Source organism: Epithele typhae, assembly GCF_022376455.1.
Source record: "Epithele typhae strain CBS 203.58 chromosome Unknown BXZ73scaffold_3, whole genome shotgun sequence".
Lineage (NCBI taxonomy): Eukaryota > Fungi > Basidiomycota > Agaricomycetes > Polyporales > Epitheliaceae > Epithele > Epithele typhae.
Genome location: NW_025954194.1, coordinates 462780 through 489240, shown reverse-complemented (window position 1 = coordinate 489240; position 26461 = coordinate 462780). Strand labels below are relative to the sequence as shown.

Sequence of the window (26461 nt, the reverse complement as noted above, 5' to 3'; positions counted from 1 at the left end):
CATACCTCTGCCTCAATACCACTGACCGAAGCTGCGCTGCGCAGGGCCGGCAGCCTCGCTCACAAGTCAAGTCATGCATCGACATTTCAGACCAGGTACAACAGCGATTCATCAGACTTCAAGCCATCTTCCTAACCTTTTTCCTAGCGCTAGCCACTTTCCTCCACTAAATGCCGAACTATCGCCCTCCGACCTGCCTTGTCCGCAGTGGTGCTTTTTGACCGTCGTCCCCTCTCTTTCACTCCTCTGCGCTCCTCGGAGCGACGCTCTTTGGCTGCCTTCATATCCTTCGGGGCGCTCGTTCGTAGTTGTTTAATATGCGTTGGCACCAATCGAAGTGGATCCGCAAGCGTCGGAACAGAAAGCCAGGGCGCGGTGAGTAGGGGTATGTTCTGGAGCAATGACCATACTGCTGAGAACTGCGGGGCTGAACTCTGACGACACGAAAGTTAGTTCAGATCTACAAGAGAACGTACAGATAGACTGACCTCGAGGAGAAGAACGGAGACACGCCTCAGTCCCATAGCCTCTGCGAGAATGCCTTCACTGCCCTTTGACATGGTAACGAGCCATGTCCCCTGCGGGCCTTCGGCGTTGGGGTCCGAAGGTCTTCTCGTGGAATTGCAGGCCGCGACGAGATTTGGCAGGTGAGCAATGAGTAGTGGGGGATCAATATCCGCACGGCAAGCGAGGACGATCTGAGAATGGCTCGAGGGAATGTCTGTGGGCTCCGGCAAGATCTCCTTTCCCTTGGCACGAAGGGTGCTCCGATGCGAGCGCGATATGCTCTCTAACCGTCGCGTGACTTCATTGATACCGATGGCCATGGAGCTCAGGATGGGGGGAGGTTGTGGTTTATCAATGGAATGAGTAGAGTCGACCTCCGTAGAAGCAGCGTTATCTTTCTTGGTGACGCGATCGCCCTGCGTCAACAGGCTTCGCTTTTTCTTCTTTCTAGATTGTTCTCTGCTGAGATAGTAGACAGATACTCCCTCAAGTATGTTCATCATCGCTGCGAGGATGGAGTTTTGCACGTTTACTGGTACTGATGGCCTGCGCAGTCAGGTTAGCAGTGTGCCCGAGTGTAAATGTGGTCCAACACGTCACCATGACACGTGAAAGGGGTTGCCTACGACGCTCTTGAATACGGGCTTGCGTTCTGAGCCATCTTTATGTCTGGCTCTGTTCGTCTGATTGCTGTGCGACCTGGCGACGTTTGCGGACATGTGCAGCGCGGATTGCCGAGCCACACAGTAGCAACAGAAGCTGTGAGGGTATTTGTTGAGCATACGAAGTCTGTATCAATACATATATCACTAGCATCGTGTTCAAGAGGTCTTGGTAGGCTCTGAGCCGAAAGCTACGAGATTCGAAGATGGAGGCAGCGTCCAAGGAGGAGAGCGCCGTCGGGGACGGGACGAGGCGTGTGGGCACGGGCGTCTTGTGACTGCTCTTGGAGCTCGACGCCAACCACGCGTCCAAGGCCATGAACGAGACACTGCTCAGGGTGATTTGAAGACGCAACTTTCAAGATGAAACTGGTGCTTGTCACACAAGCGCCTGTCCCGCCTTCGGCACCATGTCAGCCTCCCCAGTTTGCCCCAGGCATGCCTGACCGCAAGCCACGGTCTTGGTTTGTGACCTCTCTCTGCCGTCATGGACCAAGGCAACCCCTCGTCTGGCTCGCAGTCCTGTCCAGGAGGATTCATCGATACGCTTACTGCCTCGTATACTCCCGTTCCGGGTCCGGACTCAAATGGGGCCATCTCGTCAGGTCATGATTCTCGACCAGGTAAGTGATCCCCCTTCCGAGTGCCGCATCAACTCATGCTCACGATGCATTGAATACAGTTTTGAATGCAATAATTGCTCCTGCGCCGGGAGGAGTCGTTCCGCAGCGAAACCCCACCGATAGTGCCTTCAGCCGACACGATTCCCTCTTGACTTTCGATGCTTCGCCTTCGCGCAATGCCTCCGAGCTCAAATCGTTGCTAGGAAACTCAAGCTCAAGACTTAAACCTGGCGCCATCGTGTCTTCTATACATACTCCCACTCTAGACAAGGAGGGCCGCAAGATACACACCGTCTCGCTTGAACAAGCCAAACCACGAGCCCGCGTGGAGGTGGACATCGCGCTGGAAAGCGACCGTTGCGTTGAAGGTGGCTATATGCGCGGCAGCGTCAAGATCCGGGTCCGCCGGCGGCACAAGACAGAATCGCCTGTGCTCCTTGCCGAGGGCAAAGTCCGGGTCCTCGGCTTCGAGTGTTTGTCGAACTCTGGAGACCACTACACCTTCTACCAACGCTCCAGCCTCTTATCTTCTATAACGGACGCCTACTCTCGTATCTTCACATCCGACGCAGACTCTGAGGGCTATTCACGTGCAATGGAAGGGGTATACGTCATCCCGTTCGCCATGATGCTCTCTGCAGACGACCTCTTCGGGAAGCCGAAAGGCGCCCCTGTCCTTCAGTCTGGGCTAGGGATACGGTACATAACCATGATGTAAGCCATCTACAGTTTTACTTCGCGCGAGAAGGGCTCTCACTCACAGGGTCACATAGCTCCATCAAAGTGAAAGACGCATCCACGGGGAAACGGTCCATTTCCCACTTCTATCGTGAATGCCAGATCTGGCCGCGACTGGACCTTCAGTTGCCCTCGCAAGTGCCCCGCGACCTGTGCAAGCGGCTGCCAAGAAGAACCTGGGTAATGGCGGAGAGATCCGCCTCACAGCGGCCCTCCACCGTATGACTTGGGTCGCAGGACAGCAGTGCAGCATACGCGTTTGGGTGATCAATGATTCCAAGAAGTCTATCAAGACTGCGACGTTCACACTGGTGCGGACGACTACGACGTTTAGACCCCGCCCCGACCTCAGCCCCGGGAACACCGTCGGTCCTGACTGTTCGCAGCGAACCACTACTCACAAAGTAGTTGCGTTGTCGGTGCTGGAGCGCGCGCAACCGGTCACGAAGGGACATGCTAGTGCTGAAGGTTGGTGGTGGGGTATTCCGGCCCTCCAAGAGGCTCAATTTGCTCATCACCTGCTGATACCAGTAAGCGATCGCCTCTATTTACATGAGCGTTCTTACGAAAGACGCACATTTGCAGCACGACGCGCTATCTGTTTCTCGATCTCGGTTCATCGAAGTCGAGTACTCGATTCGAGTGTCCGTCGATGTCGGTGTCCTCAGCCCCGACCTCCATGTTACCCTCCCCGTCCGCGTCGCCAACTTCTTGTCCATCGATCCAATGCCCAGCGAGCCTCTCATCGCTCCGAATGGCTCGTACACTCGGCTCATCCCACACGACCTCGTGGATGGGACCTACACCAGTCGTTCCTCGTCCATCGCGCGGGACCGTTCAAGCACCCTCGACCTTCCCTTTTCAGCAAGAAGACGTGATCCTCTGGACTCCGGGGAGCACGAAGACTCAGAAGACGGCCGCGTGTCCATATTCCAATCCATCTCTTCGTCCTCGGTCTCTGAAACCAGCTTCTACTCCAGTGCTTCCTCATCATCCCTCGCCCACTCTGTCTGCTCTTCCCAGAACAAGCTCGGAAATAGTGACCTTTTTGGCGACATGGGTTCGCAAGACGAGATGGACCAGATTTTGAATGCTGTTACACAAGCCAATAGGCCCTTCGAGGGCGACCGCATCGACACATCGCCCCCAGCATGTCATCTTCCATCTCCGTCTCTCGAATCGTCATCTGAACCACGACCTCAGGACGCTTCCATGGCGTCGTCTGGCAGTCGATCTACTCGCACGTCCCTCAGTCATGGCAGTCGTATCTTCTCGCATCCCACCGAGACCAGAGATCTCCCAACAGAAGGCAGTCGAGACGGGCGGCCCTTGAATTCGATGTCGGGAGACGGGGACCGAGACAGCACCCCCACCCCGCGCCTCAGAAACACGTCGAGCACATCCTTCCGCTTCGGCGTCCTCCCTCCCTCGACTTCGACTTCGGCTTCAATCTCAGGCTCTATCCGCAGCTCCCGCGCTCTCCCGCTCCCTCCCTCTCAGTCCTCCCGGATGAGCGACATACCGGCGACCATCTCGGCGCTCGAGCAGCTGCGCGTGCACCCGACGCTCTACGTGCGCAACCCGGACCCGCCCGGGACTTCCTCCTCGGGGCTCTCCCGGGGTGCCGCTTTGGTTGCGTCCGAGGTGGTGCGTGCGGGGCCGGCGCGTACGCCCGCGGTGGCCGTCGTGGAGGGTCTGCCGTCGAGCGCGTGTGCGGAGCAGACGTTCATCCGGCCGCCGAGGAGCGCACGGCGGATGTCCGTGCCCGAGCCTATCGTCGCGAAGTCGTTTGATGAGCTCCCGGTGGACAGGCCGAGGGCGAAGCACGCGGCCAGCGCGCCACCTGCCAGCAAGCAGCGCAGTGGGACGTTTTCGGGGTCGGCAACAGTCACTGATGATGGTCGTGACACGGACGGAAAGGCGGGGAGGAGCTTGGTGAAGGGGCGGATTACTGCACTGGAGGAGCGCCTTCGAGCATGTGAGGCGCCGTAGGGCTGCAGTGGAACGGATTGTCGCATTTGTTCTGTGTATACAGGAGGGCAGGGTATGATACACGTGTAGTGGATCCATTCGATGACCACGCCTCCATTGACATGGATGACTTGTCCGCTGTGCGCGATGGGCGAGACACGATAAATTATCAAGATACAAAGCCCACTAACCTGATGTAACTGGAGTCTACAGAAGAAGATACACAAACGCAGTGGCGACTTCAATAGGTTGCCCTGCACGACCTATGGGCACAGATGTACCAAAGTTGTGGAGAGACTCCTTGCTCATGGTAGCTGGACTGGATGGTTGGTCACCTGATTAGCATCTGCAGCACCACAACGCGCGAAGTATCACTGCCACGAGTGGCGTCCAGATCGGACCTGGAGCCACGGCGTTGCAACGAATGCCTTTTTCGCCGACAATTTGGTTGCTGAGCGCACGCATGAACCCGATCATAGCCCCCTTGGTAGCCGTGTAATCGGTGAGCTCGGGATGGCCGACAGCGAAGTTGATGGAGGCATTGAAAGTGATTGAAGACCCCGGTTCTAGCCGAGGCACGGCCGCCTGGATTTATGCGCAGCACATAAGAGAAAGGTTGGAATTACAACCAGGAGAGTCAAACCTTGGTCAAGTAGAAGAAGGAATGAATGTTGGTATCGAAGACTTCATGCCATTGCTCGGTCGGCAACGTGGGCAAATACTTGTTCGCATTCTGGGTGCCATGGTTGAGAATTCTATCACGGGCGCGGACGTACGCGTGGTAAGTACCATGATAGCTTCCTAGAAGGCAGACACGTACAAAGCATCCAGTCAGTGGTGTACAGAGATGTGCTTGCCAATCAACTGCGCGCAAACGTCTTCTTTGCGGAGGTCACATTCGAGAGTGAGGATCACTCGTTCGCCCTGCGTCTTCTTGCTGATGAGATCGACCATCTCTTGAATGTCTTCTTTCTCCTCAGGAAGATATGTCAGGGTCAAGTCGGCGCCCTCTAGAGCTACATATCACCCCGCATATGTGAGCCGCATGACGAGATACGCAGGAAGGACGCACCAAAGAGTGGCGCTATGCTCCTTCCAATCCCGCTGTCTGCTCCCGTAATGATGATTTTCCGGCCTTCAAGCTTTCCAGAGGGCTTGTAGTGCCCCCCATCGGAGGTGATATCGTCCAGCGGCGCAGGGTCGAGTTTGCGTTGGCATTGTCCTGACGCTGGAATGGTGGCTTCCAACCCTTCTTGAACTGTTCTGGGATGGTGTGCGACATGAGTGGAAATCAAGAGAGGCCAATGTGTGCGCATACACCCACCGCGGTCGCGAGAGATATGGCAGACGAACGGACGAGGTGACTCCGTCAAGCACGACTCAGCGGGACGTCATCGCCAGTCGCATGAGTCCTTCAGCCACAATCTATACCACCCGTGGGATCGACCTGCCCTTCGCGGCCGCGCAGTGACATCACTGCCAGTGAGGCTCTGCAGCTCTCCTCCGTCCCGACTCCAGCTCCAGTCCCGCCGATGGGTCTCTCGCTGCCGCCCATCCCCCCAGAGCTCAAGTCCATCGCGCCGTACATCCAGCGCGCGGAAGAGCTCTCCTCGAATGACCCCGTCATCTCGTATTGGTGTACGTCCATCGCCCGCCGCCACTCCGCCTGTCCTAGCCGCTGAGGTCCTCGGACTCATCCCAGGTGCGTACTACGCCGCCCAACAAGGAATCGGGCTCAAGCTCAAAGACGCCGCCGCACGCACATTCCTGCTCGAATTGCTCGGTTTGCTGGAACACCTGAAGAACGAGATTGGAGCGAACGACGCCGTGCATGATGAGCCTGCCGCGGCCGCATACATCGAGAACTTCGCCCTGCGAGTATTCGCGAATGCGGACTCTGAGGACAGGAGGGGTGCCTCAAACAAGTGAGTACCGTGCCTTGTTGACGTTTCTCGTACACATCCAAACTAGCGCTGCTTCGAAGGAACACCGCGAAGAAATTCGTTGCCGCGTCCAACTTCCTCGAGCTGCTCAAGACGTTCGACGGCGATAAGGTCGGCATCGACCTCCCTTCGATCCAAGAGAAGATCACGTACGCCAAGTGGAAAGCGGTAGACATCGCCAAAGCGATCCGCGAGGGCCGCAAACCGACCCCTGGTCCCGCCGCGCCAGAGCCGGAGGCAGAGCTTGAGCTCCCCAGTGCACCCGTCCCCGACGTCGCCGTCGTGCCGCCCACGACGCCGCCCGCCGCCCAATCGCCACTGCCCTCCAGGCAGTCGCCCCCAACACTCTCGCGCAACGGCCCTGCGCCCGCGAATTTGACGGACCTGCCGCCCGTGGGCCAGGCTGGCTTCCTTGGCGCAGACCTCTCGGACGGTCTCTCATCGTCGCAACCGCCGACAAGCCCTGGGGGGTGGAGCACGGCTGCGACGCCGGGAACGCCAGGATTCCCCATGGAGGACGGGGAAGAGATGTCTCCTATCGTTAGCCCGTCGACATCGCGGCGCATGGCGTTCGTGAGCGAAGAGATGGAGGGCCGTGCGGACGACGAGCTGGGCGTGGAAACGACGCCGCCGGCGTCGGCGGGCAAGTCGGTGCACTTCGCGCCCTCAGCCGCTGCGAGCGCGCCCGAATATCCGTCCATGGGCATGCCTTCTGCACCACCATTCGACCCCATTCCTGGCGCTGCGTTCGGCACGCCCTCTGCGCCACCAATGGACCTTCCGCCTGCACTCCCTGCCCACCGACCTGGACGACCATCTGCTGTGTCGGCGGCGGTGCACCCAGGACCTTCACCCATTGACCCACGAAGGGCGACGGTAACGATGCCGCCGCCGGACCTGACGCCGCAGATGGTGTCGCGCGTGCAGAAGCACTGTCGGTACGCGATCTCGGCGTTGGACTACGAAGACTCGACGCAGGCGATCAAGGAGCTGCGTGCAGCGCTGCGGATGCTGGAAGGGGGCCCTGAGGCCTGAGGCGTAGGTTATTGCGGCGCTCCGGGTTGGATTTGGGGGTGTTTGTCGTTCGCTATTTGCTCTGAGACAGCTCTACTAAGTTATCTCGTTCGTAGTCCCCGTTACCGTACAGTCTGCGAACAGCTGCAGTAGTCACTAGTCACCGGCGGCTTTCGCCGCGCGAACCACCAAAGGCACCCGGATCGCTTCCGGAAGAGCACCAGCCGACATCTTCGCGGCGCGTGGACGTGCGATCTTGCGCCAGATGCGGCCAGATTCCCGCCACGGCCGCCGCCTGGCTCCGATCGCCGCCTGCGCTGAAGGCCCAGGATCGAACAGGGCGCCACGCACGCCATCTCGCGACCCACGCGGGTGGGCGGAGCCAGAACCGGGGCAATCGGAGACGGGTTCGCGGACTGGGAAAGCGCGAGTCGCGCTTCGATTCCAACGACCGCGCGGACGCTGCCCCCCGCCACCCGGCGCCGTGTACGTGTATGTGGCGGCGGGGGACGCGCTCGGATTCGACACCGCACGCTCGGTGCGAGGGCCCGGCGAGATTCGGCTCGTATCGCCCGGCGCGCAGGGCGGCGCTGCGGGATCTGGCTCGTCTGGCACAGATTCCGGACGCGAGCATCGCTCCACGGCGTTCTCCAGTGGGTCCCTGCGGGGCCTTGTCCGCGGACGGCCGGCGGGCCCGAGCCGGTGCGCACATGCACGTGGACAACAAGGCCGACGTGCCCGAGCTCGCGTTCTCCGCCTTCTGTCGATGTCGATGTCGATGGCGGAGGCGTGGACGAGTGAGATCTCGGCTCGACGTTGGAATGGTGGACCTTGGCTGCACGAGGCTGGGTCGCCGTGTTGCTCGTCGGCCCAGCCTGGTTCTCTCCGAGCTCTTCTTCTGTCAGTGGGCTCCTGCGCGCCCACATGCACATTGCACAATCTAATGCCCCGTCGCACGACGCGGAACGGCGCGGCAAACATGGCGAAAGGCGACACCGAGCGTGCTACGTAGCTATCGACCACCCTACTTCGGCTGCCCCCGCGCGTCTCCCAACATCGATCCTATCGACCGTCCCAAAGGGCGACGGCCACTCGCGACGCCCTCGTCTTCAGAGGAAAGACTGGTCGATCCAGCTCGTCGAGCTCAGCACCGTGGTGATCGACACCGCCGACGAGAGCTTGGACGCGAAGCTCGCGCGCGTGCCCGACGCCCCGGAGCCCGTGTTGGCGTACTCCGCGAACGTGGCGTGGTCCGTGTTCGGCGTCCTGCAGCGCACAGCCCCGCGGCCGTCGGTCAGCGCGCGAGCTAGCACAACACCACAACCGAGGCGACGTACGAGGAGCTCCAGATGGACCAGCCCGCGGGTTGGCTGCGAAAGGAGGCGGGTCAGAGCCCACGCACGGTGCGTCCAGGGTCGCGCGGATCGCGCTCAGCCTGGGGGGAAGACGCCGTGCGGAGACTCACATGTTGCTCCCGAGGCTGCAGCTCTGGAAGACGACCCGGGCGTAATCGCGCCACGGCCGGCCGAGGTACAGCGTCCCCGTGCCCTGCACCGTCGTGTGGTCGATCACGTACCAGTTTGCGTCGTTGCTCGACCGCCCGGACGCGGTGATGTACCCGGTGCCGACCGTCTGTTGGGGTGCGTGTTAGCGTCGGGGCGCCCGCGTACGGCAGCGCCCGCCGCGCGCCGTCCGCAGTCCAGGTGGAGAACCTCGACCGCGGACGGGACGACCCGGGCCCGGACGCATTCATTCGGGGGAGGCACTCACGTTGATGACGGACTTGGTGATCCAGATGCTGTGCAGGCAGCGATTCCGCTCCATTCAGTACGTCCCATTAGCTCATCGGCCCATCCGAGCGACTCACGACGCCTGCTGGCCAAAGATCTGTGTGGGTGGAAGTCTCAGCCTCCGTGTGGGATCCACAACGCGCGCGAGAGCGACGCACAAAGTCCACCGCGCCCTCAATCCAGCAGTTCGAGTAGAATTGTCTGGCACGGAACGGTTAGGGTCACCGCCGCTCCCGAACACCCGCCTCCGCGACATTTAACCACTTACGTGCCCTTGTCCGCGAGGAGCGTGTCCCTGCAGCGGCAGCAGCCATCAGTCGAGAGTTCGGCGACGGCACTCGACGCCGCACTGCTTACTGGTAGCCTGAGATCTTCAACCCGTACGCGCCAAAGGTGCCCGCCTGCACGCTGAGCGCGATCGCCTGGGACTGCGGGCGCGACGGACAGGTGAGTACGTAACGCGCGTGGGGCATCGAGCGTCCACCGACGCACCTGGTCGACGGGCTGCATCACAAGGCCGCACGGGAATCAGCAGGCAGGCATCGCAGGAAGCCCGACCCGGCCGCGACGCACCTTGCCGTACGTGTTCGCGATGTTGAGGTTGTAGAGGGACACGCCCGTCGCGTGCACCTGCACCGTCCCGCTCGCGTCGTTCGAGCCCGCGGAGGACGCGGGAATCTTGTTCGTGATCGTGACCGCTGTCGACGGCGCGTCAGCGTGGATGCTCGGGCACGTCGGCTAGGGCCACGAGGCGACCACGCACTGTTCCCGGTGTAGGAGCCCGCGGTGTTCGTCTGTCCGTAGACCTTGACGTTCGCGCGCGTGATGATCGCGGTGTCGGTGTACGTGCCGGCGTAAATAAAGTACGTCTGGACGGAGGCCAAAGCGGCGTCAGCGTTAGCGTTGGAGGCACGCTGTATTGCTGCAAGCGAGAGTGCGCCACCGGGCACGCACCGAGCTAGATGTGTCCTTGAGCGCGGTAGACAGCTTCGAGTACTTGCCGCCGTTCCCGACCGTGATCGCTCCCGACGGCGGAGAGCTCAGCGCGAGGGCGCCCGTGAGGAGCGCGGAGAAGAAGAGAAGGAAGCCGGTGTACATCGTGAACGCTCGGGTCCTTGAGAACTTGGAGGGGCTGCGGCCCCGAGCGACCTGCGCTTTATATACCGCACAGACCGCGGCAGGCAAAACGCGGTCCGCGGCAGTCATGCGGGATGTGCCTAGCGGGCAGAGAGAGGCGTACTCTCGCGACGTTCACCCGAAAGGTCACCAGTGCGCCTCGCTAACGGCGGATAAACCGGTCTGAATGGCCTCAGCGCGCCGGGCCTGCGCGCCCCGGCCCGCCCCAGGCCCCGGCGGGAAGCACTTTCAAGCACGCCGATGCGATCACTCCGTCCCCGGATCCATGAGGTGCTCACCTTGATGATTCGTACGCACACTCACTCGTCAGAGGCCGATTTACGGCAGTCACGCGTGCGGTTTGCCGGGTGATTTTCGGTGCACGCCGCGAGGGGGTTGTGAGGGGTCGGCGGAAAAGAGGCGGTAGAAAATAGGGCGAAGTACATGTGTGTGAAGAGGAGTCCATGTCCATGTGGTGCTAGAAGTGTAGATGCAATATGAGAACCGTAAGTCTATCTGAACGAAGCAAAGGCTTGGCGTACATAGTGGTGCCGACCCCGTGGCACGATAATGGAGTGAGAGCCTGCAGTCCATCGTGAACCGAGTGCGCCAAAGTAGCGACGCTAGAGAGACGGCGTCCCGTGTGGGTGGCCGTTTGAGAGCTCGCCGGAGGCAGAGATCGGGCTGTCGTGGATGACGCCGCGGTCGGCCTCGTGCGTGAGCACGAACTTGGGGATCGAAGACGTGAACTCGGGCGACGGCGAGGCAACGGTGCTGGCCGGCGAGGTCGCAATGGCGAGGTCAGGCGACGCGAGCATCGAATCCTTGGTGGCGTTCCGGCTGGTGTGAAGTCCATCACGGGCGTGGGCAACGCGTGGAACGTGGTGAGCGCATCCGAGAGCTCGCCGAGCTGTGCAGCACGAAGGTCAGCCTCCACTGTTCTGCGGCCCGAAGTAAGAGCAACACGCCGACCTTGCCCATGATGGCGTCGATCGCCTCACGTCGGCCTTTGAACGTCTCCGCCAGGTTCGTGAACTCGGCACCCCGCGCGCGCTTCTCCGCGCCCTCCGCGCCGTCGCCGTCGTCGTCGACGCCCCACTCGTCCCCGGCGACGGGGATGGTGTCCGAGTGCACGCGCCCGACGCCCGCGCCCGGCGCCCGCTTCCCGCCGCGCCCGCCGTCGCCGAGGCCGATGCCCTCCATCTGGACGTGGAGGCCGGCGACGTCGCTCTGCAGCTCGCGGATGCTCGCCAGGCGCGCCCACAGCTCGTCCCGCCGCCGGTCGAACTGCGGGCTCGGCCCCGGCGCGCTCTCGTGCTCGTCGTGCCTCTTGGGGACGACGACGCCGACGGGCGCGCCCGAGAACGGGTCGAAGAGCGGCTCGTGCGCGGCGCCGCCGGGCGAGGACGCCGCGGAGCGCGCGCCGGCGGACGGGCTCGCGGTGCGCGACACCGAGGGCGCGCCCGCGAGCACGCCGAGCCTCGGGGCGGAGCGCAGACCCTCTGGGCGAGCGTGGCCGGGGACGTCTCGCGAGCCTGGGCCACCGGCGAGCAGGTCGGCGAGGACGGCGTCGTGGGGAGAGGCGACTGCGGCGGCGACGGGGCTGTCGTGGCGGGCGCCGTCTGCGGCGCGGTCGGGGGCGGGGGGCAGCACGAGGCGGGTCGCGCGGTCGGTTGGGGGCGTTGGGGACAGGTGGGGCGCAGGGGCCCGGAGGTGGGTTTCGGACGAGGTGGAGGCCATGGTGCAAGCCGTGTCCGCTTCCCTTTGCGGGCTTGTCCGCGGGGCGATGACGCCGGGGCACGTGCGGTGGCGCGGTGGCAGGTTTGCATCCGTTCGACGTCTCTGCTCCGTCGAGGTCGACACGCACACCCCAGAGGCAACGACGGTCCGCCGTGATCCTAAGATGATGACCCGAGGGTCCGCAACCGTTTATTAGACGGCGCAGGTACTAAAAGTAGACTCCGGAGTACATTAGAGACAGATTACAGTAGTGCGGAGTAAGTACGACTGGGCGAAAGCCACGCGGGTTGGCTACGCTATATGACAAGATGTTCACCAACTGGTCGCGGCACCTCTGATCGGAGTGCCGTAGCAAAACGTTCTGGGGCCAAGTGCCCCCGCTTGTCACGGCGTGGTCGCGTACCACCCCCAGGGGACGCCGCGGAGGGCTAGCGAGCCATTGAAGCTCAGTGCCAGTGCCAGAGGGCAGGCAATCTCCGAAGCTTGGGATCACGTATAGCATCGTGAGAATGTACTGGGAGGCAGCGAGGTAGGCCATTGGCCCTTCGCGATGATGCCCTCCCATTCTTCCGCCCGGGACCGGTAAAGATCCATCGCCGCCCGGGCGTTCTCCAGCTGCGGCACGGTCAGTAGGTTCGGGGCAAGCGAGGGGGCGGGCAGCGTACCGGACACGTTTGGGTGTCTTGGATCTTGCGGCGCATGAGGAGCCACATCAGGGTGTGCAGCCCGATGGTCTGCGTATTGCTGCGGACCATGTTTTGGAGCGCGTTCCGGAATGGCTGATACAAGGCGACGTCACGCGTGGCGACCGCAGGATGGCAGATGCCAATGACTGCAGGATGCCGGTGAGAACGCAGCACGTCCAAGGCTTTGAGCGAGCACGAGACGAGAATAACTGACCAGACAAGTCTTGCCAGAGCGTGTAGCCGACAATAATCTTGTCCTTGATTAGATGGCCGATTTGCTGCTGGACCGTCGCCCAAGGAAGTGCCCTTCCTGCCGAGGAGAAGGAGGAGTTAATGTGAGGCGAGTGGTTAGAGGCGCGGACGGAGGGGCTGACCAGGCTCCAAGTCCTCGGGTTTGATGCCCGTGTGTTTGGTGCGATAGTCGGTGACCGCGATCGTTGGAGAGACGTAGGTGAAGTAGAGCTCGCGGCCGCGATAGTCGACGACCGCGACGCGGCTGGGGAGATATGGTGAGCGCGAGGAGCGGCGCGGGAGCGGCAGAAACGGGCACGCACGCGATCATGGGCGTCCCTCCGCCAGGGCCGCATCCGACGCAGGCGGTCGAGAGCGCGACGTACTTGTCGGGCGGCGGAACTGGGTACTTCTGGGACATTGTGCACGCGCTGGGGAGTCGTGGGAGGGCGCTGGAGGTTTGTGGTGACCAGAGCGGAGGCCGACGGGGGTCTTAAATTGGGCATTGCGATCTTCAATCCGACGACTGCCAGACAAGGCCAAGGCTCGTCGACGGTCGAGGAGTTGGCCACCTCTGAAGGCGCCTGAGCTTAGCTCGGACACGCCGGCGATGGATCCGAGGGGCTCGATCTCCCGCACAGATTCGCCAACGCCGTCCATCTGGCGCGAGATTGGGGGCGGAGGACCATCTCCGGCCGGACGTCAGCGCTGCGCAGGGAAGGGCGCCTGCTTCCCTGGAGCGGCGCGCCTGTGCCCGCCGCCAACCTGCAATCTACGGGCTGGGCGCGCGCGACGAGGCCATTGGACGGTGCGCGATGGTGAGCCGAGGGGCACTGAATCGAGCAGGCCCGCAACATACCGAGCACGTTCCCGGCCCTCGCTAGGACGCCGGGAGCAGGTCGCGCGGACATTCTGCCCAAGCAATTAGTTGGCCCTGGACGCGGTGAATGACACACCTTGGGGGACAGCCTGGCGGGGGAGCCGTTCGTTGGCAGGGCCCGTCGCTGGCAGCCGTCCAGCGCTGGATTAAACGTTGGCCGCTCGATCTGGGGCCCGGTGGCGTGGGTGCGTGCACGCCAGATCCGATCTGCGGCCTCGACGGCAATCTGGAATTGCTTAACTGTCGAATCCCAGCCACCGCGCGCGACTCACCGCCCTGTGTGCTCGACTCATCTGTCGACCCTGTGCGAAATTTTCAGTTGCCGCACTAGAGTGTCTCTGTCCACCTTATGACTTCACCGCCGTCGGTTGTCTCCCCTCGACCTTCGCGGAGCCCCAATCCAGTCTATCAGTCATCCAGCGCATGTTCTGCGGCCACGGAAGGCTGTCCCCGTCCTGCGACGAGTAAATCAGCCCAGGAAGCCGAACCATTTGGTGCGCACACGCACCGACACTCCCCTCGGCTGCCGCCCACACCACTCATCCTATGCTCATTCGGCATAAAGCGGTCCGGCGTCCTTCCAACCGCAACCTGTGCAAACTCGTAGGCGGCTGTCGTGAACGTCAGACAACTTGTCGACGTCCATGAAACGTCCGCACGCCGCCAGCCCTGGCACCCCATACTGAAGAGACCGCCCCAAACGGATGATTAGGCCGATCGAGGTGAGACATTATACCAGCAAACATGACGTCCATCAAAGCGAGAGTCTCGTCGTACGAACGCAATATCCACACCCCTGCGCGTCCCCGCCTCGTCCACCCTCGCGCCCCGCCCGACGCGCGTCGAGAACAGGACTAGCCGGGCGCGTGCCCCGCAGCCTCCCGAGCGCGCTTCTTCGCCCGCGCCATCCGTATCCTCAGCTGCCGCCAGGCCCACCGCTCCCTGTCTATCCGCGGAGCCCGATGCCGCTCGAGCCGCCCCATCCACCGCGCCTTCCCAATGTCGTGCCCAGCCGTCGTGCCTTCATTCCGCGCCCGCCTCCGTCGCCGCCTGTCAGCCTTGTTCTGTGCTTGCGAGATCGCGCGCGCGCGCTCGCCGTCGCCCTGACGGAACCAGAGCGCGGCCCACCGCCGACGGACGCCAGGGTCGTCCGCGATCCCGTCGCCCCAGCGCTTCCGGAAGGTGCTCACGAGCCTGTCCGCGCGGGCGCCGCCGTGGCGGGAGCGGAGCAGGCCGCGGAGGAGGAAGTCGAGCGTCTGCGCCGTCGGCCGAAGGCCGCGGTGCATGTCCAGGAAGGTGAAGAGCGTCTTGAGCGCGGCAAAGTGCGCGGAGAGCTTCGGCCGCCGCGATCCCGGGGCCAGGAGGAGGTGGATGAGCGCGAGGCCGCCGTCCCGGAGCCGGGCGTCGAGCGTGGGTGGCAGCGAGCGGATGTACTCGGACGCAACCGTGGACGCCGCGTCACGCCGGCCCTGGGCGACGAGCGAGCGCACGAACGCTTGCACGACGTGCTGCGGGACCCGCCGCCGTCTTCTGCGAACGCGGGAGGGTGCGTCACGAGAGCCTGGTAGCGCTCCTCCACCACCGACGCGGGCGCAGCTTGCAGCCGTCGTATTCGAGCGGTGGCCACGCGTCCCCGCACGCGCTCGACGTCCGAGATCGCGCCCTGTTTGACCGAGTCCCAGAACTCGTACCAGATCCGTGCGGGCAGCCCTGACTCTTGCACTTCCGCCTGCTCCTGCTCTTCGCGCCACGCCCGAGTCCACAGCCCCATCCGCACCATGCACCGCACCCGCAGCGCTCTCGTCTCTTCGTCTCCGAGTATGCGGTCACGCACCATCTGCGCCAGCAAGTGCCGCACCGTCCCGAACGTCGCCTGCCGGATCGCGTACCGGATAAGTAGGTTGAAGGACGCGGTCGAGTGCAGGGACGGAAAGCGGGCATGGTACGCGACCGCTTGGGCGATGCTGGGGCGGGGTCTCGTCGCGAGCGCGAAGACAAGGTTTTCGAGCAGCTCCTCTTGTGTCGTTGGGACGGACTGCGGCGTCCCGGTGGACGTCTGCTTCGGCGCATGACCACCTGCGACAGATGGGACTGCCCGCTCTGACTCGGAAGCGCGTCCATCGTCCCAAGGCGGGTCTCCGGCGAGAGCCCGTGGAAGTGGTGGCCCGCGCTCGCTTTGGACCAGGTCATTGGGGGTGCGATCTTCGACTTGCATATTGACAGTTAGGCGCGAGCTCTTCGGATTTGACAGCGTAGACTTTGAACTTGTAGGGCGATCGTCCACCGCAGGCGAGAACGAGCCTGTGGGATCCGACACCGAGCGAAGCACGGAGGAAGGGGCGTGGACATGAGATGAAGGGAGTGGCTTCGCCGACACGGACGTGGATGGAGGACAGGGCAGCCTATACGTGTCCGAGACCATTGCATGAGAATCTGGGGAACACTGAAGAGAAGAATACGTACGTGCTGGTATCCCTCTGCGCTTCGTTTCGGCTTACTCGAGCATCATGAACGCGCCGGGCGGCGAGAGTCGAGGTCGAAGCCTCGTTGGCGAATAGATGCGGATGGTAGTGCGCACGAGCAGGGCGCGTCCTGGCCCACGCCCTGCCGGCAGCGGCTTGGAAGATGGAAGTGAGGGGGAGATGCGGGGTCAGAGAGGCATGATGAAGCATGCATGAGCATCCCAGCCTGCCTGGCGCGGTCGAGAGTGTGAGCAGCGTAGTACGCGGAGCTGGCGTGCGCGTGCCAGCGTCTGGCGGCCCAGCACAAACTTTGCCACGTGCACCGTCCCACGAACCCGATCGCCGATCTTGCGGTCCGTGGCTTCCGCAACCACCGCACCCTGCCACCAGTGACCCAGAACCGTCACAACTGCAGCTCTCGCACTGCATTGAGCACAAAACACAAACGAGCGTCATGAGATTTCGTGCCTTCGTCGAGGGTAGCCGTGTGGAAGTACAGGTGTGTAAGCAACGATGGTAACAGCAACGCGAGCATGCAATGACCGTGGACGGTAGATAATGGTAGGGGAATGATGCAGGGAGGGAGCGGGTACGCAGCAAATATTATACTGGTAGGGGGCGACATATAATGTATGACCGAGGGAGGAGTCCAGTCCCACAGAAGATACGCTGGGGCAGATATCAAATCTCCTCCATGGGCTGTCGACCGACCAACCAGCCAACCTTCACCACCCAATGATCGCGAATCTCCTTCATTACTTCCATCCCGTTTCCTTGTGCCCCGGCAAACTCGTCCAGTCCTCGCTCCCATGTGGTGACCGTCTCCCGCCCAAACATACCGCCTTGACGGTTCACGGTCTGATCCACGTGGTCAATCCATGCCTTCCACTCCTCCGCTAGCCTCGAGGCCAGCATGGGTACAAGAGAGGCTTGCGTAAGCGGTGGTTGCGATAAAATGTGGGATGTGAGGGCCGAAAGGAAGAGGTAGGTCTCCGTGGGATGCAACTTGTCTTTATGCTGCAGACGGAGCGCGGCTGCGTGTGTCTGGGCAGTATGCGAGGCGGTAGAGGGATCGGTGGTGGCGACATTGGAGAAGTAGGGAAGGTACGACAGGCAGGCCGAGATGAACTCTTGAATGTGGGGTCGGAGGCGAGATACAATGTACTCTTCGCGCATTCCTCCGCCGCTTGGAGGCGCGGAACCAAATGATGAGCCGCTAGCTGGTCGCAAGGCGGAACCAAACCCGGAGGAGGTGGCGGAACCGAACCCGGAAGGCGTGGCAGAACCAACACCAAACGATGAAGTGCTTGCCCTAGAGCTGCCAAACACTCCTGTGTTACCCCATGGTGACGTCCCGGACTGGGGAAATGGTGAACTCGAGTAGGGATACGCGTCTTTGAGCTTCTGTGCCGAAGCTGCCAGGCCTTGTAGCGCGACATCGAGGGTGGGGCGGGGGATAAGACTGAGAATGGTGGTTTTGAGAGCCGGCTGAGCGGACAGCAGAGAAGTGACAAGGGGAAGCAAGGACTGCGGGGGCAATGATGCTAAAGATCGATCAGTACTGGGCCTACGACGCCTGTAGCTGACCACTCACCGAGTAAAAACCCAACATCGACATCATTCTCTTCGGGTGCTGAAGGAGGCTTGCTCTCCTTCGTTGTGCCCTGAGCCTTCTCGACAGCTGCGGCGGTGGGAGTAGTACGGGCACGCTTGGGGGCACCACGCTGCGGTCGCTCAGTCGGTGTCGGGCTCCTGTCCATGCGCTCATCTTTGTCTTCCTCCTCTGGTTCATGCCTCCGCTTTCCAGTAGTTCTTGCGTGTTGTTGCGGTGGCTGAGGGGTGGCATTCCAAGCAGGGGCGTGCGAGAGCGGCGAAGCAGGCCAACCTTGCATCATGGAAGGGGTGGAGAGACCGAAGCCAAAGCCGAGGGGCGAGGGGGAGTGACCTACTGGCCCCATGTGGAAAGGGACTTGTAGATGAGGATGAGTGACGACGTTCGCCATGGTGAGAGAAGAGGAAGGGGAGAGGTGGTTGAGGTCTAGGACCAAGCGGGAGCAGAGGCAGAGAGCAAAAGCGCCTGTGTGCGCCGAAACACTATGCCCCTTCGAACCGCCTGCCCTAAATTGATGCACGTGATATTGGCGTTATAGCAAACTTTTTGCTGGCCACTTTGTCGTGACCTGCTCTTCCTCCTTGCGTTCCCTTTCCCTCCTCGCTTTCGTCTTTCCGCTTGGTATGTGTTTCTTTCATGTTGTGTTGCGGTGACGAGAAGACGTGAATCGCTACTTCGAAGCCCACGGGCTGATGAATGTTGAATCATATACCCAAATTTCCGAGCCCCTTCTTGGCATTTCACGCTTGGAAACTCATTCTTTCTACGCCAGCCTACGTATCGTTCTTTGCTTCGATAGGTGAGCACGTCCCCATTCTTCCGGGTGATGAATAATATAGAGTCAAGTCCTGAACCCATCTCAAGGATGGGGACTGACGATCATTACCATGCTAATGCTGACGTTTCATCCGCATCTTTTATTCTGGACATCTTACTGACTGTTTTTCCAGGTCTTTCCCTTTGTGTGTCGTGGTGGGAATCCGGTTGGGTTGAGTTTCATGTGTATACTATGCCCCCCCCCAGAAGCGACGGTGCCGCCTTTCCACGAATATCTCTCTCCCCTCTCCACCGTTTGCCTTCATACTTTGCACATGGGTGCCGAATCTACATGCCCTCCTATGTACCAAATTTCACGAAGAACGGTTCACTAGGGATAAACTGCGCAGGGAAATACTGGCGCACCCCCAGAAACGACGGTTTGGCGCCGGATTTGGTCACCCCTCGGGTCACGATGCCGACCGTAGCCGAATCAAACTCCGCTGTGGCTGAACGCGCGCAACCGCATCGCGGGCAGCATCACGTGATGACGCGTTCAGACTCCGTGTGGCTGATGTCACGCTCGAAGCCCACCCCCCCGCGGTGTGTTTCTCCCTTCATCCGACGCCTCGGGAAAATGTGTGCTAGCCCCTAATAGTACCACATAAAGATACATGGCGTCCGCGAGAGAAGCGCCCGAAATCCCATGTCAAGCGAAGCCGTTAATGTCAATTGTAACAAAGTCACGACTTCGTTACTCAAATTGCGAGAGTTCTACTGCCTAGAATCTCGCCGTTTTTTCGCCAGTGGGCTCGTAGGAACCTCTAATACATGTTGCATGCAGCTTGTAGCACAGCAGTGCGAGGGGCAGGCGGGGGAGAGGCCGACCGTCGCTTCTGAGTCAATTCTTTCGTTCGAGAACAAATTGGTGTGCTATTATATGTATATCGGGCGTAAGCATGCGTAGCCGTCACGTATTCTACAAAGACACTGAGTGTAAGACGGAGGCGTGTGTCCTTTCTTTCACGGTCGGGGCCACATGACATTGACGAGCCACATCGCGCCAACACCCATCAGCAACTTCGCCTTCATCCCGGGCTGCCACTCCGACTCCCCGTACCAGACGCGGAAGCCGGGGGAAGGGGGCGGCTGGGATGCCTCAGCGAGGCGATCAAGCCACCGGCGCTGAGGTTGCTCTCCTGAGGGCGGTCCCTGCCCACCCTCCTTCTGCGCTTCTTCCTCGCCATCCTGAGAGGCCATAAAGATAACTTCTCCGCGTTCGGCCTCGACGTTTCCTAGTGGGACACGTCGTGCTTGTTGGGCTGTAGTAGGCAGTGTTGCAGCCTGGGGCTTTGTCGAGCCACAGATCCAATTTGTGATGTCGCCAGTGGCTTTGGCCACGAGGTGGGAAATGTAGATGAAGATGACGGTGGTCAGCAGCAGGTTGACAGGACGTGAGTGGCGGCCAGGAATGACTTTGAGAACGCCCTTGGTGTCGCCGGCGAGCCACAGGTGGTACTGGATAATGAACGTTTCGAGGGAGCAGGTTCCGATGAAGGCGAATACCCAGGACGAGCTTGATCGCAGAATAGCGTTGGCGTTACGCAGCACGACGAAGGCACCGACGGGGAGGAAGGACACGTAAGGATGCCATGCATTGTACGCGAATTTGTCCGGCTGAGAAAGCTCAAAGCCGATAAACCAAAGGAGGACGACTCCTGATATGCCGGCGGCCACACTAACGGCAAGGGGCCACCGAGGGTCGTCTGTGAGGCGCAGCTCTCGGACTTTGATGACCGCAAGAGCGGCAAACATCCCGAAGTAGACGATCCAAATGTCGAGATTGACGCGAAAGGCCCATTCCTTCGCGGACCACCGGATGTTGCAGAATCGTTCGAGACCTTCGAAGAGGATGTCTAACATCCATTGTTGGCTCATTATCCATGTGACCGCAACCATCGAAAGAATGATCTTGATGACAAGGACCGGTGTGCGTTCATTGAACTGAGAGCCGATGAACATGGTGCCGTAGATGATGAGGTACCAGAATGATACTAGCGGCGCAAAGTAGTAGAAGAGATAGTCGGCGTCCATGGTGTAGGCCAAGAGAAGTGTGAGCAAGTTGAGGCGAACCAGAACCTGGGCAATGTTTCCATTAGAAAAGATCATCTCTGCGACACACCGAAAGCTGCTCACTTGAGCGACACGAAGCAAACCGAAGTCAGCCTTTTTCACGTAGTACGTCGTATGACCATAGCCGGTCATAAAAAGATACGCCGCGACGAGTACTCGGATCGGGTTATAAATCCCAGAGATTTTGGAACCACCGGTGTAGTGGTAGATCAGGATGGCGACTATCGTAACAGAGGTCAACGAAATAGAGTCACGGCATTATCAGCAGAACTTACTCTGCATCCATCCTTTCCATTCATCTGTCTGTTCTCTATTGAGGAATCCGAGATCCTTGTCACCACGAGTCACAGTAGCCAAACCGAGACCTAAAAAGGAAAGCATCAAGAACCCAAACGTCCAAGGGTCAAATTGTTTCTGCTCTTTGAGCCAGAAACCCGTTCTATCCGCGATGAAGATAAAGGCAGCTGCCAGACTAAACACCAAAGCAGGTGTCTCTTCGTCCCTGAGCATCGGTAGTGTGGTAAATCGAGGATCTGTCCAAGCGCATATTAGGAAGGATGCCGCAGGATTAGTGATAAGACTCACTGAACCGACGAGCAGACAACCATAACACAGGCCCCCATCCGATTGCACCCAGGAGGACGAGCATATGCAACGCGTTCGGCCAGGGGTATGATCTGCAGCAAGTCTTGTCCATGGGGAATGACTTCGGCAGGACGTCATTACACTGCATGTTGAATAGCACCTGCGCTTGCATCTTGACGACGGCGTCCGAGAAGTGGAGTCCGTCGAGGGTCTGCGATGGGTGCAGCATCTGGTTGAATACGCGAGGGAGCGCCGCGGGGACGCCTGGAAGCGCGTTGGCGAAGAGAGGCGGGAGCAACGCGAACGCGTCGCGGCGAGAGCGTGGCTGTATGCGGTGAACGAGGTCCGAGTTCATCGCGTCAATATCGGATGCGTGCATAGAGGCGGCACGATCCTTTGAGAGCTTATGAGGAATAATGTCTTCAACGGGTAGAATGACGACGGCGTCCGCGAGGGGTGCGATCGGGGCGGAGAGTGCACTCAGCGTGGACTCTATCTTGGCCTCCCATGCAGGGAGACCGCCAGATTCAGGATACCGGAGATACCAAAGACCAGACCCTAGAACCAGGAGAGCTGGTGGTGGTGTGGAGGAACGGGGGACAGGGTGAAGAAAGGGTTGAGTGCCAGTGGCATTTAGGAACGGGTCCCAGATGAATATAAGCTGCACGTCCGAGCGAGAGGTATAGGTATGGTCTTGATGTTTATGGGCATCATCCGGGGGCGACGAGGGAAGAGTTTTGTCCACGATGTTTGCGAATTGGAAGTAGAGTTGTCGTGTGACGGAGTCTCCGGCGAAGACAATCCGCCTGGACTTCATACATTGTCCCACATCCTTCTCTTTGTATTGGTACATCATGCACCCTGAATGCTGATGTTAACCTCGTTTGAGACCATCAAGAACACTACGCACCATCAGGTTGCCAATTCTTGAAATGCGGGTCCAGCCATCGACCACCAGACAGTAGCGCATGACAATGGCTTGGGTCGGATGAGTCTGCATGCCACAAGCACGTTGGAGGATGGTGAAGGCGCGAAAGCAGTGGAAACATACCATATAGACCATATCTCACCAACCCTAGAGCTACGGCAGCGACTACACAAGCCCAAGACAAGTAGTGCGGCCAAAGAGGGTTGAGGACGAATTGAAAGCGCTTGGGCGGCATGACGTCTGTGCGGGCGGGAGGATGGAGGCGCGTAGCATGAACTATGAGGGCATACAAGAGAATGGAAAGTTGCGAAGGCGATGAGCGCGAGTCTCTACGCTAGAAGAGGAAGGCGGCGAGCGGAAAGTTACGCGTACAGGTGTCAGTGGTGAGGACGCGAATGCAAGCCGCAAGCGTGTAATGACGCACCAAGTCGCAGGTAGGCACTCAAACGGGCCAAAAATTCAGACTCCTTGAGTAGTGTGGACGGGAGGAGAGGCTGTCATAGGCCGCAGGAATGCGACAAAGTGAGACTGGGCGGGCTCTGTAAGCAGTGGCCGTGAAGTGTATTGGCGCCGAAGCGCCTCTGCTTGATGGGATACTTGCACTTGTTCGAAGACTATTGCTCTCTGCGCACCGTCTGCGTGCTCCGCATTCCTAGGGACAACGCACCTATATGCTAGACATCTGCCGCGGCTAACCAACAACGAACACAATATGCGATGGTCCTCTTCGACGGACGAGGTCGCATAAGGCGCCACAGTCAGTGCGGACATGGAAAGCAGATGTATGTGTGTACAAATGAGACGACAGCAATGCAATATCGAGGATCCGTTGATCTAGTCCATACGCCCCTATCTCACACTCTAGCTCACTGCGCCATAACCAATGAATCTCTTCTTTCTATTGGTGTTCCGCCTGGAGAAAGCCCCGCCATGCTCGCCCTTCCTCGACTGCGCGCCGAAGGCGCACGAGTGAGCACCGTCAGATGTGCTCCCGTGTCGATCCTCAGCGTTCCATCGCCTTCCTCGTCCTCCTCATCCGCCCTTCGGTCTTCCGACGAGTACGGGGGCGGTATCTCCGCATCCTCTTCGTCTGGGTCCGGCTCTATTGGGCGCGTCCACCGTGCCGCCGCGCGGCTGCCGTCGACCCACTGCAGCGCTGTCGGGTCGATGTCGCGGAGCCGTTTGCTGAACCGCCAGCGCATTGCACCACGGTTGCCGAAGCTGGCGCGACTCGTGCTCCGACTGGAGCCATTGTCGACGCTGAGGCGGCTGTTGTGGCGCTTGTCATTCATGTCCTCGAGGCTTGCAGGCTTCATAGGGAGTGCGCCTAGCATCCGAGGATCCGAAGGAAGCAGCAACGGAAGCATGTACCGGGAGTCGAGAAGCTCGCCCAGCGGATCTGGCGCTTTCGCTGGCTCCCACAGTAGCTTCTCAACGGACCGGTCGAAGAGCGCATCTATTGAGCGCTGCGCCGCCGATGCTTCGAATGAGCTATCCATATCCGGTTCGGAGCTTGTAGCTTCGTGGAGAGACGGCGACGCGCTGACGCTCCCCTCTCGGTCCCGGTCCCGTTCGCCGATCTTGAATTCACCGGGTCAGTAATGAAGGCCGGAGAAAAACAAGATGGCTGACTTCTTTGCGCAACTGCTCAACACCCATCTTGACACGATGTCGCTCCCAGTCCTTCTGTAGCTGCTGAAGATACTGGTTGCACTCTTCTGTCATCCTTCCTTCGTTGACCTCGTACTTGTAATCTCGCACAGCCCGGCGCATCTGAGCATACTGCGTGAGAGCCGTGGATGAGCGATTCCATCAAGGTCACATACCTGCAATGGGTTCAGATGTTTCATGGTCTGGATAGTCGCGATGAGGCTCGGGAACTCAGTGATGGAAGACAGGCACTGCGTCTAATGAGCATCACCACGTCCACGCATTGCTGAAATTCGTACCTGGAGCCAATTCAGAAGATCATGAATGGGCGCGAAGTGCAAGCCAACCCCTTCGGCAACTCCATGGTGTTTAGCCACTCCTCTATGACTCCAAGGTTTGCGCTGATCTGCACAGCTCGAGATCTGTACGAAATTCAGGACATCACCAACCATGAATTGCAACGAACTCACCGACAGATATATTTCTTCCGTGTAAGCACGCGATTGAACAGTTCGCCTGCGTGCCAACATTAGATGCGCTGCTGACGATTGTTGATGCTGACTTACAAGCCGTCCAGTACATCACCTGTGACCAGAACTGCACGATGATAACGGGTTAACTCCTGACAAAGCGAGCATTGTCTGCAGCGCAGTTATAAAGTTTAAAATATCCTTCGGAGAAGTTGATAGAGGTTGTTGAACCTCGGAGAACAGGCCTTGGAGAGGAGTAGATGATGAGGTACCGCGAGTGCGAGAGAACGTCTGCCTTATCGAAGCAAACCCTCGAACGCTAGGTGAGGTTGATGTTGGAGGGTGCGCTGAAGGGGACGGTGGTCTGCTGGCCTGCGTTGGTGACATAGGTGTCGACCCTCGTACAGTACTCGCATTCGAAGGAGCTCCGTTGGCCTTCTTCTTGCCGCCTCCAAAGGACTTTAGGAACGACCACTCTCCTTCAAACTGGATGGCATCGAATTCACTTGATAGTGGCGAATAATCCAGCAATGCTGCGTCAAGCAGTTGGTCTATCCTCCGCTCAGCGAATCGAATTACGAATACTGCAGGCTCGGCTCGTCAGTACATCGTCCGCAGGGCAAGCCGCTCTGATTTACCGAAAACCGAGTTGAGAATCTCCTCAATGAGAGACAGTGATCCCAGTTGTTCGCAGACTTGATTGATCGCATTGTCACACCGCATGAGATGCAGCCAAACTGTTGTGTTGTACAACCAGAAAACCAGATAAGTAGGGTCTTCTGCATGGCTCTACCACGCCGAGTGAGACGAAGTAGCGCTGCATACAACCGAAGGGCTTACAAAGAATACGTCTTCGATGGCATCGGTGGCCCCAATGATCAGGTCTTCGATCCAGTTGTCATCGCAATTCAAGCAAGCAAATCGTGAAAGCATGTAGAGGACATTTGCGGGCTCTGAATTGCGATGTGCCGGGACGAAGTCGGTGATCAAGGATTGAAATATGTCTGGTAAAGCCGTGGGCGAGAAGACAAGCATCGACGAGAAATCTGACGGAGGAGTCTAGGCTGAAGTTAGGTACTTGCAACCTTGTGGGATGAATACTGCAACCTACAAGCTGTGCGTCTGTCGGAGCTTCGTCTTCGCTCTCATCTTCGGTGTCCTGGGATTGCAATATGTCCTCCGAACCCCACCACTTTGAGTGGATGCCGAGCACTTTCTGGATATCCCCTTGAATGCCCTTCTTCTTGTTTATGCGTCGCATACGCTTATCAAGAAGTCTTCGTTGCTCCTCCATCCGCCCGCCCTTCCATCCCGCTTCTCGCATAGCTTCCTCAAGTAGCAACGCGACATCTTCCCTGCCCGGCATAGTGGTGTGTGCAGTGACAATGTCCAAGGCGGTAAGCTGCCGTCTTGTAATGGCAAGAGATGAGGATCCATGTGTGAGCAGGTACGAGACAAGACTTGGAGGGGAGAACAAGGATGCATAATGGAGTGCTGTCCAGCCACCTGCGATTCAAATCAGCAAGAGTGCAGCACGGCGACGCGTTAGAACGTACTTTCATCTGGTATGTTCACATCGCACCCCTCAGACACCAGTAATCTGACGCACTCCTCGCGCTCAATATCTCGTTCGGACTCAGAACCAAAGCCGAGGATAGCTACGCTGATTAGGCCCAGACCGTCTTCATCCTGCCTTGAGAGGTCGACGAACTGCTGAGACTGAGGGTCCGTAAGGAGAAAGGAGAGTAGCGAGAGCTCGGCGAAGACGCATGCGCGAAGCAGGCAGTGCGTAACAAGTTCCCCCTTCTGCGAGGGAGCGAGACCGACGTTTGGCGAGAGCAGATCCGAGATCTGGGCGGGTGTGGGGTAGAGAGGTTGTAGATCAGGTTCGACCGTGAAGTCGGCGGGCCCAAAGGAAGAAGGCTCCATCCGGGAAGAGTGTGTCCTTGTCTCGTGAGGGGAGT

The 26461-nt window shown here is 59.7% G+C and overlaps 11 protein-coding genes across 11 annotated transcripts; 2 read left to right on the top strand and 9 right to left on the bottom strand.

Annotated features, from left to right (window-relative positions):
* Positions 1-149: 149 nt before the first annotated feature.
* BXZ73DRAFT_39108 (uncharacterized protein) lies at positions 150-1226 on the bottom strand (the record flags this gene model as incomplete). Its single annotated transcript, XM_048018312.1, has 3 exons — positions 150-434; positions 489-1053; positions 1108-1226. The coding sequence occupies 3 exons, from the start codon at positions 1224-1226 to the stop codon at positions 150-152; spliced, it is 969 nt and encodes a 322-aa protein (XP_047882520.1).
* A 430-nt stretch (positions 1227-1656) lies between these two features.
* BXZ73DRAFT_73748 (uncharacterized protein) lies at positions 1657-4522 on the top strand (the record flags this gene model as incomplete). Its single annotated transcript, XM_048021935.1, has 5 exons — positions 1657-1792; positions 1852-2491; positions 2522-2556; positions 2633-3060; positions 3116-4522. The coding sequence occupies 5 exons, from the start codon at positions 1657-1659 to the stop codon at positions 4520-4522; spliced, it is 2646 nt and encodes an 881-aa protein (XP_047882519.1).
* A 186-nt stretch (positions 4523-4708) lies between these two features.
* BXZ73DRAFT_87116 (NAD(P)-binding protein) lies at positions 4709-5783 on the bottom strand (the record flags this gene model as incomplete). Its single annotated transcript, XM_048024429.1, has 6 exons — positions 4709-4820; positions 4857-5086; positions 5145-5256; positions 5367-5517; positions 5574-5729; positions 5750-5783. The coding sequence occupies 6 exons, from the start codon at positions 5781-5783 to the stop codon at positions 4709-4711; spliced, it is 795 nt and encodes a 264-aa protein (XP_047882518.1).
* Positions 5784-6033: 250 nt separating this feature from the next.
* On the top strand, positions 6034-7479 carry BXZ73DRAFT_96655 (Vta1 like-domain-containing protein; the record flags this gene model as incomplete). Its single annotated transcript, XM_048027130.1, has 3 exons — positions 6034-6139; positions 6204-6426; positions 6486-7479. The coding sequence occupies 3 exons, from the start codon at positions 6034-6036 to the stop codon at positions 7477-7479; spliced, it is 1323 nt and encodes a 440-aa protein (XP_047882517.1).
* A 1088-nt stretch (positions 7480-8567) lies between these two features.
* Positions 8568-10346, bottom strand: BXZ73DRAFT_96654 (pectin lyase-like protein; the record flags this gene model as incomplete). Its single annotated transcript, XM_048027129.1, has 12 exons — positions 8568-8724; positions 8796-8828; positions 8924-9090; positions 9229-9256; positions 9326-9345; positions 9407-9449; positions 9517-9543; positions 9606-9676; positions 9741-9752; positions 9822-9946; positions 10012-10117; positions 10203-10346. 12 exons carry the CDS (start codon positions 10344-10346, stop codon positions 8568-8570), a joined length of 933 nt encoding a protein of 310 aa, XP_047882516.1.
* A 641-nt stretch (positions 10347-10987) lies between these two features.
* Positions 10988-12104, bottom strand: BXZ73DRAFT_96653 (uncharacterized protein; the record flags this gene model as incomplete). The annotated part of the gene is made up of 3 exons (XM_048027128.1): positions 10988-11204; positions 11246-11274; positions 11337-12104. The coding sequence occupies 3 exons, from the start codon at positions 12102-12104 to the stop codon at positions 10988-10990; spliced, it is 1014 nt and encodes a 337-aa protein (XP_047882515.1).
* A 489-nt stretch (positions 12105-12593) lies between these two features.
* Positions 12594-13442, bottom strand: BXZ73DRAFT_39793 (ribonuclease H-like domain-containing protein; the record flags this gene model as incomplete). Its single annotated transcript, XM_048018453.1, has 5 exons — positions 12594-12719; positions 12770-12936; positions 13005-13100; positions 13165-13286; positions 13345-13442. 5 exons carry the CDS (start codon positions 13440-13442, stop codon positions 12594-12596), a joined length of 609 nt encoding a protein of 202 aa, XP_047882514.1.
* A 1313-nt stretch (positions 13443-14755) lies between these two features.
* On the bottom strand, positions 14756-16116 carry BXZ73DRAFT_96651 (uncharacterized protein; the record flags this gene model as incomplete). The annotated part of the gene is made up of 2 exons (XM_048027127.1): positions 14756-15431; positions 15488-16116. The coding sequence occupies 2 exons, from the start codon at positions 16114-16116 to the stop codon at positions 14756-14758; spliced, it is 1305 nt and encodes a 434-aa protein (XP_047882513.1).
* A 928-nt stretch (positions 16117-17044) lies between these two features.
* BXZ73DRAFT_39190 (uncharacterized protein) lies at positions 17045-18366 on the bottom strand (the record flags this gene model as incomplete). Its single annotated transcript, XM_048018329.1, has 2 exons — positions 17045-17907; positions 17958-18366. The coding sequence occupies 2 exons, from the start codon at positions 18364-18366 to the stop codon at positions 17045-17047; spliced, it is 1272 nt and encodes a 423-aa protein (XP_047882512.1).
* Positions 18367-19754: 1388 nt separating this feature from the next.
* BXZ73DRAFT_39466 (O-acetyltransferase) lies at positions 19755-22612 on the bottom strand (the record flags this gene model as incomplete). The annotated part of the gene is made up of 6 exons (XM_048018383.1): positions 19755-20870; positions 20928-21085; positions 21140-21397; positions 21450-22310; positions 22360-22443; positions 22501-22612. 6 exons carry the CDS (start codon positions 22610-22612, stop codon positions 19755-19757), a joined length of 2589 nt encoding a protein of 862 aa, XP_047882511.1.
* Positions 22613-23243: 631 nt separating this feature from the next.
* Positions 23244-26426, bottom strand: BXZ73DRAFT_87111 (uncharacterized protein; the record flags this gene model as incomplete). Its single annotated transcript, XM_048024428.1, has 11 exons — positions 23244-23957; positions 24010-24150; positions 24204-24278; positions 24416-24449; positions 24498-24543; positions 24594-24624; positions 24648-25081; positions 25136-25286; positions 25338-25556; positions 25609-26003; positions 26054-26426. The coding sequence occupies 11 exons, from the start codon at positions 26424-26426 to the stop codon at positions 23244-23246; spliced, it is 2613 nt and encodes an 870-aa protein (XP_047882510.1).
* Positions 26427-26461: the final 35 nt, after the last annotated feature.